The sequence below is a fragment of the Pleurodeles waltl genome, chromosome 10 (assembly GCF_031143425.1).
Source record: "Pleurodeles waltl isolate 20211129_DDA chromosome 10, aPleWal1.hap1.20221129, whole genome shotgun sequence".
NCBI lineage: Eukaryota > Metazoa > Chordata > Amphibia > Caudata > Salamandridae > Pleurodeles > Pleurodeles waltl.
This window is the reverse complement of record NC_090449.1, coordinates 896,182,028-896,195,784: the sequence shown is the minus strand read 5'-3', so window position 1 is coordinate 896,195,784 and position 13,757 is coordinate 896,182,028. Positions and strand designations below refer to the sequence as shown.

At 43.8% G+C, this 13,757-nt stretch overlaps 1 protein-coding gene across 1 annotated transcript in view; it reads right to left on the bottom strand.

Annotated features, from left to right (window-relative positions):
* Window positions 1-13,757, bottom strand: part of LOC138260829 (ranaspumin-like) — a 62,112-nt gene that overhangs the window by 24,752 nt on the left and 23,603 nt on the right. Inside the window, exon 7 of the mRNA XM_069209254.1 lies at window positions 3,547-3,597. Within this exon, the coding sequence (XP_069065355.1) occupies window positions 3,547-3,597 (51 nt within the window). The remainder of the gene's footprint in view (window positions 1-3,546; window positions 3,598-13,757) is intronic.

Genomic DNA, 13,757 nt, shown 5'->3' with positions numbered 1-13,757 from the left:
GTGTCCTGGCAGCACTAGCAGTCAGGTGGTGGGTTGAGTTTGGAGGGCTGCCTCCACCGCCCACAAAATTCAAAATGACCACCTCAGTTTCCAGAATTTCCACTGAATGTTGTAGAAAGGGTTTTGAAGTTACTAAAAGAAAAGCTAAGAAAGGATAAGGAAAGAAATTCAGAACGTTTTAAAACATGATTCGATTTTTTTGAGGATGTAGGCTTGTGAGGGTGACCTTTTGTTATCTACAATTCAGGCTATTTAACCTGCTCCTTTGAATTACTGCGCTCTTAAGAAATTATAAGTGGTACATTTAAGAAAGGGTATGAAATCAGAGGTGAGGGATGTGCTCAGATGGTAGTTGAAAAATATGGAGGCATGGAACGGTAGAGCAATTTTCAGAGTGGTCGCAGAGCTGGTAATGGCCTTTACAGAGATGACTTCTCATGGCAAAAAATGTACCTTTTCATTCCCTGCCCAATGTTTATTCTCCAACAAGGCATGTTCAACCCTTAATGTTCTTAAGTTGATAGTTAAATTGTCCAGGACTGGACTTCACTCACCAGAGGGAAATGGTCTGAAAAACAATACAGGGTCTCTTTGTGCACCCACTAATATAGCTGACGATCTAACATACCTTAATACGGCCCACTGCAATCCATGGAGAAACACCCAAAGTTGAGTTCTCCAGGGATAGAGGATGCCTCTACAGATATGGTCTATGAAAAATAGCTTGAATCATGGAAGACATCAGACCTACTATTCTCACTAACATTTTTCATGAAATCATATCCAAACTGAACACTTTTGGAATCTCTTTTCTTATTTTTTTTTTATTTTTCCTTGGGTAGGTTCAACTGACCCTCCACTGTACCCACCAAAAATCATAAAAACAGTGATTCCTGGTTCATGGTCAGACACGCCTTCTGTTTGTTCACTACAAACCTAGATCCTCCAACAACTGCACAGCCATCCTCACTTGACTTCCACGTTTAACCTGTCCTGATCCATTATTAAAATATTGTCCAAATAAATCAGCAGATGCACACCTCATTCTCTTAAGTACGTCAACCAGGGAGCAAAGCACCTTTGTAAAAGACCATGGAGTAGAAGATAGCCCAAAAAGAAGACTGACAAACTTTCAGATCTTTCCATTCCACTTGAACGGTAGGCATTTTTTTATGTGGTTCCAAATTGGGACTATCAGATAAGCATCCTTCAGACCCAGACGAGTCAGCCAATCTCCTGTCTGTAAAACATCTCTCAGCATATGCATCCCTTCCATCTTGAAATGATGGTACTCTACCCAATCATTCAGATGTCTCAGATTTATAACTGGTATCATGCCTTTGCCTTTCTTTTCTACTAGAAGAATATTGCTTACATAACTCCACTCTGGAGAGCTCAGGTATGGTACCCTATTCTGCTGAAGGTGTCAGTGGATGTTCTAAATATGTTACTGTGCTTTCCAGCCCTCCTAAAGGGTCCTGCAGGAGGGTTTTGTGAGCTAGTAATCTCACATCAGTTGAGGTTAGTGTCATGGAGAATTTCCGGTGAGTATGGGTAGTGCCATGTCTTTCAGACCAGGTTTCATCACTTACTAAGGAATCATGGGCTCCTGGTACAAGAATGATATATAGATTGGCATACCAAAATAGGTTTGCTGGAGCATGGAGAGAGACTGTGATCCAAATTCAGTGTCTTCAGTGGAGGTGCTAAACTGTTTGGCAGAGAAGCTTGAGGATGGCTTGTCTCATAGAACAGTGAATGTGTTTAGATCATCAATTGCTGCAGGACATCAGTTGGTTAATGGATCTTCTGTAGGACAAGATATAGTAGTACGTAAGTTGATGAGAAGTATAAGACTAGCAAAGCCTCCAGTTTATCAGTATAACTCAGTATGAGATGTGTCTAAAATTTTTGAATTTCTGATTGGTTGTGAGTCAAATGAGTTGTTGCCCCTAGAAGATGTATCCACATAATTGAAAATTTTGTTGTGCTTGGTTTCATTTCAAAGGCTTACTGATGTGAAAGTGCTTGATATAACAAGTAGAATTTATTCACCGGAGGGTATGTGTTACTATCTAACTAAAAGAATAAAAATAAATTAATATTCAATATTACATCCTTTTTTTGAAGACGAAGAGACTTTATATGTGATTAAGTGTGTAAAGAAGTATGAAAGAGAAGGGCGCAGATGAGACCACATGGAGTGTATGAGTTACTTAAAGCAGTTTCTTCTCCAATGCTTGCAAAATCGGTGAAACAGATAATGAGTAGAGCAAGTCGTGGCCATTAGTGTGTTTGATGCACACTCAGTGAGAGAAGAGGCTGCATCTATGGCTTTCATGATGGGAGGTTCATTGCAAGATATTCTGCATGGTGTTAATTGGTCAAATTATGTGACTTTTAGGACATTTTACTTAAAACCAGTTGTGAATGTAGCAAGTTGTTTATTAGAAAAGCATTAAACTTGCATAATGTTAGCTTCTGGGTCTTGCCATAAAATGTTGATTAATAATGTAATTGCCAACTAAAATGATGTATGCTGTATTGTAGGTACAGAATGCCCACCCCAAAAAAACTATATTCCACTATGTGTCCAAAATCCAGCAAAGACCTCCACATGTCTAAAGCATGCAAGGGTGATTAATGATGGGAGAAAATGTGTTGCAGAAAATGTTCTAAAGGAGAGGAATGCATACAATACAACAAATTATCCCAGATCATAGATCAAAAAGACAACATGATGGCTACAGCTTCCAAGTTGGATGTTTTGTCAACAAGGGTCATTGTCTACAAGAAGATCAGAACTAGTGAGCTGTTCATTGTCTTGGAACATTGGCACAAATATTCACCCAATATTTCTGCAGTCATGACTCCAAGAAACCTCCTTTTGGTAACGTATCCGTAGCTTGACAACAAAATAATCATTTATCATGAAGACAATTAATTTGTCTGATGCATCAGATCTCTCACCTAGACCTTAACACATGCCTTCTTTATTGGCTAGAAGATGTAAGCCTTCTGCACATGATATAGTGTGATTAGTCCTGTGGCGGCCGAAATTTACTGTTGTTCATATAATACATAACACATATAGTGGAATTACTCTGTTTTGACTTCGGATAGAGCTCCTTGTGATGAAGGGCATGCCTTACTAGCCCTTGGTTTTTCTTCCGTCCTGAGTGCAATGAGACTTGGTGCTATCATAAGATAATGCATTATTTACTAAAGTACAATCATAGTTAAGTACTACTGTCTTTAGTGTATGTCAGAGGACATTCCATCATTCACTTGTAATACAAAGCCAGACAAGTAGGTGAGTGGTTTAACTGTCATTTATTTTAAGGTGGCTTCCCAGCACAGAAACACAAGCTTTAGCTGCTGCAGAACGTTTTGAACAAGAAGGACTACAATAAATAGGCCAGAGGAGTTCAGAACCCTTATAGCTGATGAAACACACATCCTAGGTATCTGATATAAAGTAAGTGACAGGCCAATGTTCTTTCCTTTTAGGAAACCATCAGATAAATCAAAAGAGGAGCGACTTACCAGTAGTTCACACAGCAGATCAAAAACTGGTTCCTCAATTTTAAGGTTTTTCTGAAAAGTAGAAAGGCAATCACAGTGAGATGTGTTTTTGACAGAATACCAAAATGCATTGCTTTCCAACCATTTATTGTTTTAATCTGTTTTATTTGGTTTTTGCCTTGTTACAGCAGTAAAAACTTAACCACCATGACATGTACAATCATCACACATTGGATAAAAGTACAGAAGCAATCCTGCTTTGAAGTAATATATAGCCTCAATAGACAGTGACAAAAGGATATGGTCTAGCCGACGACAGGCCCTCCTCTCCTGCTCCATCCACAGCAATCTTCAAGTCATTGTCCGAGAGGCACCGAGGGGTCTTCCTCCCATAGGGGGATATCGCTCCCCATCAGGGTTTTTCGATATGTTTTGGAATACTAGTCTAGATCAAAATAGCTCTCCAGGGTCCCCACACCGTTTTATTCGGTAAGCTTGATGCACTATAGACTGCTGTCTCCATCTCTATATAGTGTGTTGTATATTGTCTTATGCCCATTGCTCACTAAGTCAGTGAAAGAGATGTCCTGCCCCATCTTCTGGCTATGTCTCATTTTGCCAGGGCAAAAACCTAGTGTGCTGAAAAGATGCTGTATCCTGGGTAGGTCCACAGCATTGGGTATACCTAATATAAGGAAGTGGGAGGTGTGAGGGACCTGTATCCCCACAACGCAGGTCAACATTGAGGTTAATGTCTTCCGGTATGATTTATTACGGCAGCATTCCCCAACGGTAAGATAAAATTACCCCTCCCATTCTTACATTATAAATAATTTGGAGCCTGTGCCCTCCCCATCTTACACAACCAGTGTTTGTGATAATAGACTCTGTGCAGAACCTCAGTAGCCTAAGTCTCACGATTTTTTCTATTATCACTTCCTGATGACGCATTAGGACTGCTTCCCGGTCTTTGTCTTTCATCGGTCCCAGTTCAGCCCCCATCTTGAACCTGAGGGGGTAGAGATTGTCAGGTCAATTATTTCTGAATGTGCAGTAAGTATACAGCACAGTCTTAGAGGCCATCCCTTCAAAGAGTACCCTGTTTTCTACGGGGTTGCAGTCTTTAAGTTCTTCCCTGGAATTAATTTTTTTAATAAAAAATGATCATATAATGTTTCATTTTGTAAATGGGAGAAATGATTTTTAACAAAAAATTGGAAAACCTTTCATTTAATTCAAAGTTCTCAAGAAATTATTTCAAAATAATGCATCTTGCTTTTTCTCAGTATTCCAAAGCAGTTTAAGTTTGAACAATTAGAAAATGGCAAGATGATATTAAGATGGAAGCAATATCACATATCAGACGGTTGAATGTTAACGCAAAAAAAACATATGAGCTATAAATTGCAGAGCTGTAAACATGACGTGCCACTGCTGGCATAGACAGGATACCGCTCTATATGCCACATGATCTATGCAGGTGGAGGTAGAAGGGAGACAGAAGGACAAGAGTAGAAAATGTGGTGCCCAAAAAATGAACTGGGCAGCATACAATTCAAAGTTTCATCAGTAGTTGGGAGTTTTGCATAGTTCCATAGCAGCGTGTGTGAGTGGTAGAACTGGTTTAGCCTGAAAATAGTCTAGTTTGTGAAATATTCAATGTGAGTAATGGGAAATATCCCAAATCTCAAGTTGGAACACATTAAGAATCCTACATAACTTTAGATACTGAATCAGAGCTAGTGGGGAGGAGGGGTGTAAGAAGCTGGCCTGGTTTGTAGTGAGTACCAAGGGGTACTTACACTCTGCACCAGGTCCAGGTATCCCTTATTAGTGTAGAAGAGGTGTCTAGCAGCTTTGGCTGATAGAAAAGGGTAGCTTAGCAGAGCAGCTTAGGCTGAACTAGGAGACATGCAAAGCTCCCGCTATACCACTGGTGTCATATGCACAATATCATAAGAAAACACAATACACAGATATACTAAAAATAAAGGTACTTTATTTTTATGACAATATGCCAAAAGTATCTCACTGAGTACCCTCAGTATGAAGATAGCAAATATACACAAGAGATATGTACACAATGCCAAAAATATGCAGTAATAGTAATAGAAAGCAATGCAAGCAATGTACAGTGACAATAAATTGCAATGAGATCACATAGCTTTAGGGGCAACACAAACCATATAGTCTAGAAGTGGAATGCGAACCACAAATGGACCCCAAACCTATGTGAGCTTGTAGAGGGTCGCTGGGACTGTAAGAAAACAGCGAGGGTTAGAAAAATAGCCCACGCCAAAACCCTGAAAAGTAGGTGTAAAGTGCACCTAAGTTCCCCAGAGAGCACAGAAGTCGTGATAGGGGAATTCTGCAAGGAAGACCAACACCAGCAATGCAACAACAATGGATTTCCAGATGAGAGTACCTGTGGAACAAGGGGACCAAGTCCAAGAGTCACGATCAAGTCGGGAGTGGGCAGATGCCCAGGAAATGCCAGCTGAGGTTGCAAAGAAGCTGCCACCAGATGGTAGAAGCTGTGGTTTCTGCAAGAACAAAGAGGACTAGGAACATCCCCTTTGGAGGATGGATGTCCCATATCGTGAAGAAGCTTGCAGAGGAGTTCCCATGCAGAAAGACCGCAAACAAGCCTTGCTAGCTGCAAAGGTTGCGTTTAGGGTTTTTGGGTGCTGCTGTGGCCCAGGAGGGACCAGGAAGTCGCCAATTGCGTGAGGAGACAGAGGGGGCGCCCAGCAAGACAAGGAGCCCTCTCAGAAGTTAGGCAGCACCTGCAGAAGTGCCAGAACAGGCACTACGAAGAGGAGTGAACTGGAGCTCACCCGAAGTCACAAAAGAAGATCCCACGACGCCGGAGGACAACTCAGGAGGTCGTGCACTGCAGATTAGAGTGTCGGGGACCCAGGCTTGGCTGTGCACAAAGGAAATCCTGGAAGAGTGCACAGGAGCCGGAGCAGCTGCAAATCATGCCGTACCCAGCAATGCAGTCTAGCATGGGGAGGCAAGGACTTACCTCCACCAAACTTGGACTGAAGAGTCACTGGACTGTGGGAGTCACTTGGACAGAGTTGCTGAGTTCCAGGGACCACGCTCGTCGTGCTGAGAGGCCCAGAGGACCGGTGATGCAGTCTTTTGGTGCCTGCGGTTGCAGGGGGAAGATTTCTTCGGAGCTTCTAGTGCAGAGAGGAGGCAGACTACTCCCACAGCATGCACCACCAGGAAAACAGTCGAGAAGGTGGCCGGATCAGCGATACAAGGTTGCAGTAGTCGTCTTTGCTACTTTGTTGCAGTTTTGCAGGCGTCCAGAGCAGTCAGCGGTCGATTCCTTGGCAGAAGGTGAAGAGAGAGATGCAGAGGAACTCTGATGAGCTCTTGCATTCGTTATCTAAAGAATTCCCCAAAGCAGAGACCCTAAATAGCCAGAAAAGGAGGTTTGGCTACCTAGGAAGGAGGATAGGCTAGCAACACAGGTAAGAGCCTATCAGAAGGAGTCTCTGACGTCACCTGCTGGCACTAGTCACTCAGAGCAGTCCAGTGTGCCAGCAGCACCTCTGTTTCCAAGATGGCAGAGGTCTGGAGCACACTGGAGGAGCTCTGGGCACCTCCCAGGGGAGGTGCAGGTCAGGGGAGCGGTCACTCCCCTTTCCTTTGTCCAGTTTCGCACCAGAGTAGGGCTGGGGGATCCCTCAACCGGTGTAGACTGGCTTATGCAGAGATGGGCACCATCTGTGCCCATCAAAGCATTTCCAGAGGCTGGGGGAGGCTACTCCTCCCCAGCCCTGACACCTTTTTCCAAAGGGAGAGGGTGTAACACCCTCTCTCTGGGGAAGTCCTTTGTTCTGCCTTCCTGGGCCAAGCCTGGCTGGACCCCAGGAGGGCAGACACCTCTCTGAGGGGTTGGCAGCAGCAGCAGCTGCAGTGAAAACCCGGGAAAGGCAGTTTGGCAGTACCCGGGTCTGTGCTAGAGGCTCGGGGGATCATGGAATTGTCTTCCCGATGCCAGAATGGCATTGGGGTGACAATTCCATGATCTTAGACATGTTACATGGCCATGTTCGGAGTTACCATTGTGACGCTATACATAGGTAGTGACCTATGTATAGTGCACGCGTGTAATGGTGTCCCCGCACTCACAAAGTCCGGGGAATTTGCCCTGAACGATGTGGGGGCACCTTGGCTAGTGACAGGATGCCCACACACTAAGTAACTTAGCACCCAACCTTTACCAGGTAAAGGTTAGACATATAGGTGACTTATAAGTTACTTAAGTGCAGTGGTAAATGGCTGTGAAATAACGTGGACGTTATTTCACTCAGGCTGCAATGGCAGGCCTGTGTAAGAATTGTCAGAGCTTCCTATGGGTGGCAAAAGAAAGGCTGCAGCCCATATGGATCTCCTGGAACCCCAATACCCTGGGTATCTCAGTACCATATACTAGGGAATTATAAGGGTGTTCCATGATGCCAATGTGAATTGGTGAAATTGGTCACTAGCCTGTTAGTGACAATTTGGAAAGCAAAGAGAGAGCATAACCACTGAGGTTCTGGTTCGCAGAGCCTCAGTGAGACAGTTAGTCATCACACAGGGAACACATACAGGGCACACTTATGAGCACTGGTGCCCTGGCTGGCAGGGTCCCAGTGACACATACAACTAAAACAACATATATACAGTGAAATATGGGGGTAACATGCCAGGCAAGATGGTACTTTCCTACAAGGGGTCATAAGGCCAGCTCAAAAAGACAGAGCATGCACTCAAAATAGCAATGTTTTTAGACGGACAGAGGTACACAAAAAAACTATACTGGCTGCAGGAGATAATAATGACCAAGACAAAGTGAATAAGGTAGAATTCTGTGAAAGTCAGAGAAGCCAGTTTAAGAATATTCATTAGTCAAACAACAGGTAAGGGAAAATGTTTTTGGGCCATTTTGTTTAGTTATGATCATGGTTGTTTTTTTGTCTACTTCCTTTGACTGACCTGGTGACCCTGGATCTCTATGTTGCCTGGTACAGGCTTCATTGCTACCATCCAATTTACAAAATGAGCAAGCATTGGTAAAGTCAGTAGGTCTGGTGCTACATGTCAAATGTTTGGTGTTGCTAATGTTCAGGAATGGTTTTGTAATACTGTAGAAGTGGACTATTTTTTGGGTATGTGCACATTGTGCAAGATTAGAATGTTGTCACTCACAGAGAGGCAAATCAATGGCTGAAGTTGGCTGACCTTCTGGTGGGCACCCTAAAAATGTGAATAATGAACAGATGATGAGAGATTACTGAAACCTCCTATATGACTAACTTTTGCATCATGTTTTCCCAGATTTTTGCCTTATCTGTGTTTTCTGGCTGTAGAACTCTGTGCACTTTACCCCGTGTAAATGAGTGGTTTAGTGCCTGTGCTCCCTCATTCAACATGATTAAATTGGTATGCTCGTAATTGGCACATTTAACTTACCCGTAAGACTGTAGTATTTGGTGCAAAGTGTACCAATATCTTGTAAGTTAAATGTCACTACTGGGCTACCGTAACTATTGTGCCATCTACTACAGTGATAGTACAAAAAAGAGTTTTAAAACTGCAAATTTGATCTGTCAACATAACCACATTTGTCAGGTCAAAACCTTCCTTTTAAATACTTACATGTCCCCTTTAGTAAGCCTTATAAGGCAGATGTTGTGGTATTAAAAGTATTACAGGTAAAAGTTAAATATTAAAGGATAAAAAGGTCCCAAAAGCTATTTTCACTAAGGCAAGGCTGACTACTCCAAAATAATACAGTGGTTAACCTTATAACATTACATTTAAAAATGATGCTTTCAGTTAGGAAGCAGCCAGAAATCTAATTCAAGGACTCATTTTAATAGTTATGAAAAATGCAATTTAATGGTAAAATTGTTTTTGATTAATTATTAAGGTAAAGGTACTTTTAGAAAGTTACATTTTACCCTGCCTAATATCTCTGGGAGTAAGTCTGCATGAGCTCCATCTGTCACCTAGCAGTTGAATACCCTTTTGATGATGTGGGGAAACTGTCCTCAGAGCAGAGGCAAAAGCCTTGGGTATGGGAGATGTTGTTTCCTCAACAGAATAGCCAGTAGGCTGTGGCCAGGAACTTGATAAACTCTAAAAATACCCACTCTATCACAGGCAACGAATAGCTGGAACTTGGGCAGGGTGCTTCTTGGCTCCCCCAGCAAGGCAGGCTCCAATCACATGGGGAGGGGAGCTGTCTTCAGAACTGGTTTAGAGTGATAACAGAGGAGGTTTTGTTCAATGCCATTGCCACACCAATGTGGTGGGCACACAGGCTCTGCACAAGGGGAGAAGGGTTTCACCATCTTGAATTTATGCAGAGAGGGGCACTGTGGGATTGTCTGCAGGAGGGCAGACAGGAAATGTTGCTTACCCATGTGAACGTTTGCCCTATTCATTAGGGGCGGGGCCAGGAATCACCCTACCAAAAGACTGTTGCCAGGCACTGCTGGACGGAGATGTTGCCAGGCACTACTATACCTGTGGAAATACAAGGGTCTAAACCTGCTGTCTGTTACCTGAAAAGTTTAATGAAGGGCTGGACATGCTGTCTTGTGTACCCAGGACAAATATGTGGTCTTTTAGGGTTATAAAGCTGACCTCTAATCTGATTCAGCAGGACCTCGATTGGAATGTATCTGGCATTGCGGGGCCCTCTTCGGCAACAGCCTACAGCCTTACCCTGCTGGAGGAATCCAAGTCCAAAGAAAAGAAACTAAGTCTGAACAACTGCTCAGAACTTTCCAGCCAAAAGTCAACACTTCACTGGGACCTCGTCCAACAGCAATCTGACATTGTGGAGCCCCTTTTGGCCATATCCTGCTGTCTTGCCCCACTAAAGATTTCTGACTTACATTTGATAGACTAAGGGCCTCATTACAGCTCCGACCGCCAAAGCTGTGGGGAGGAGGCAGCCATCATACAGGCTACCTCCCCCCGGTCATATTACAATGTTCCCACCGGGCTAGGCTTAGGTTTATGTAGTGACTCCAGCAGGTCATCCTGGCAAGGATTGTGAATTTTTGTTTGAGGTGGGTAGTCACCCTCATCAATTTATACTCCAACTTTGTACAAAAGCTTCATTATTTATGCACATAAATTTGATAAACTTGAAAGGTTTTGGCTAATGCCAGGCCTTAAAAGATGAGGCACAAGCTGGTCAGTAGAACCATCGCTGCCGAAGTTCAATACAAGGGCTGTTCCAGCAATTTGTGTTGCCATGGGTCCATCTACACCTTCATAGAACCATGGAACAGCTCTTTGCATGCTGATGCTGGTAACTAGAGTGGGTGGTGTGTATCACTGTGGAAATGTATTGCTGTGTCAGTGGGACCATCTATAAAGGACTGGAAAACATGAATACCATGAAATTGCTATATTTATAACCTACGCAAACACATTAACCTCGCTGCTAGCATGTCTGTTTGCAATGACTTTGCCTCCCAGTTTCTCCCCTTCAGAATCATAAAAGTGCACTCATATAACTTAACTGTGGTCCGGCAACACACCAGAGCTATGTATAAGAAGCCATAATGTGAAAAGATAAAATCTAGTGGAGAGAACAATTAAGACGTAACCCAATGTGACACATTTGGAAGGCATGCGCTTACTCTTCCGTTGCAGGAGCATAAGAAAGACAATAGAAATGTTGGGACAAGACAGGAGTCATTGCTAGCATTGTACTAATGCGGCAAGTATAAAGTAGTCACTTCAGCCTTTATAGTCTCCTACCCGCCACACTAAGTCTCCAGGTGTAGCATGCCATATTGTCCGACCTCTACTGAGGTGGCCATTATTGTGGACTCCACACACCTATTCAGGCTGTTCCATCAACCAAAGGGCCAAGAGAAGTTGTGGACTCAAACTTCCTTATAGTATCAATTCAGGTTGGTCAAAACTTGTCAAGAACTTCCAAGAGGTTCTTGCTCAGGCTTCAGATGCATTGCTTTATCAAGGCATCTAGTACATCACAATTGTAGGAGGCCGGCTCTCTATATAGCATACAAAAAAGACATGACATGTGCAGAGAGTCCTTGCAACCCCACTTTGGCATCCAGAGACAAAAAAGCAGACCACCTAATGCTCTGTTTTAGATGTAGTGTGAGTGAGCAGTTAGGATAATCCAGGAGATGTGCTAAGCATTTGTTGTACAGTATCACACTCGGAAGAATAACTTGAGGCCAATTTTAAAAAATGATACAGGTTTTTAAAAATATTTCAAGACCAAGGACACCAATATAAGGTAAGTACTTTTTTAGTTATGATTTTTCAAAGTTTAGAAAATGTTGCATTTCTGTGCTCAATTAAGCTCAATAGGAATCAATGGGAACAACTTTAAAAATGCATAGAAAATCAGGCAATGCTCTCACAAAAATCACCTTCTAGTTTTAGGTTGAGGTCATCAAATTGTCCAAAGGGCCAGCCAGAGAACATCCGGCAGTTCCCGTTTCAAACAGAAGCAGCAGCTGGCTAACGGTCTTAGAGATGGCGCCCAAAGGAGATGGCGGCCACTGCAAAGATGGACTTAAAGATAAGTCTAGTGGAGCCCCTTGGAGGCTGGAGATCACAAGGGGTTAAGGACCCCTACAGCACAGCTGGTTTGTTGATGCAAAGGCCAGGGAAGACAGATGCAGTGCAGATAGGTCAGCTATGAGTCGTGAATCTTGGAGTCCTTGGAGTCAGGAGCAGGTCACTTGGAGGGTGGACTGCAGGTCAGCAGGGACACTTTGGGGTTGGTTCTTGGGTGTCCTGAAGTCCCTCAACGGGTGCTTGCGTCTGGGCTTTTGGGAGTTTAGAGGGGACTTTGCTTCTGGGTGTTCAATGGTGGGGGTCTGGTACCACGGATAGTGGTATGCCACAGCCCTGGATAGTTACAGTGCCACCAAACTTGGCATAATGGCAGATCTTGCCCTCAAGGGCTGTTGTACGGAATTTGGCTTGGCTGCTGGCTCTGAGTCATTGGTCAGAAGATGGCCACTTTACCGGAATTTGTGATTTCCTTACCTGCTGGGTGCATGGAGTGAAAGTTTCACTGAGTGCCAGGTTCTTGGTGATTTTTAGAAGGCTGGAGGTGCTCTGGGGTTTTGTAGAGTCCCTCCGCTTTCCTGGCGAAACCTCAGTGGCAATAGTCGAGTCCTTGGAGCAGCAAGCAGGGTTTGGTGTCTTTTTTTGTGCAGCAGGGCTTCAGTTCTTGTGCGTTGGATCCTCATTGTACTGGTCTTCTTTCTGTCCAGCAAATATGAGGTCTTGCTCCAAGGATGCACTCTAAATAATGTATTTAGGGTGTGTTAGGGGGAGTACCTAGTAGTGGCCAATGGGCCACCTACCATAGGGTTGCTACACCCACTAAGTGACTACTTCCTGTGAGAGGGGGTCACATCCATAACCCTTATTTGATATTTTCCTGATATCCAAAATGGAGGAAAATGAAATGGAGTGGTCACCTCACCTGCCACACCTGAGGGGTGGTGCAGGCTGAGGATGGCTACTCCTCATATTCTGGCTATGGTCCCAGCTGATTTTCCAAGCTATAGTGGGGGTAAAACCATTGGGTGGCCACCTACTACTAGCAGCAGAGGCAGATATCAGATTTCAAATGCAGCATCGCCTTTAAAGCTGCCCGCTGCCGCAAAATGCCTGAGTGCCTGCTTGGGAGAGGAGGTGCAACACCTCCTCCCATGAAAGGCTTTGTGTTCTGGTTCCTGAGAGCAAAAACCTTTCATCCCAGGAGTCCGAAATCATGTCTGGTTGTGGCAGACTAGTTAGGGCCAGTCAGCAACCATGCCAGGGCTGTTAGGTTTTGCAGGAGGCACCTCTAAGGTGCCCTCAGGGTACATTTTATAATAAATCCAACACTGACATCAGTGTGGGTTTATTATTCTGAGTTGTTTGATACCAAAAAACCCAGGGTTCAGAGATGCCATCATGTAGCTGGGGAACTTGTAATGACCAGTGTCCTGCACATGATTTTTGCTATGGCTTCCCTGTACACTTACTATGTCTAAGAATTAGCAAAGACACAGTAGGGACATATTTGCTCATGCACACATATGCCCTCACATGCTTTATAGTGCACCCTGCCTTTAGAGCTGCAAGGCCTGCCAGAGGGGTGAGTTACCTATATTGCATGCATTGTTATTGGGCATGGCACTCTTGGTGAGTGCCACGTCAAGTCTGCA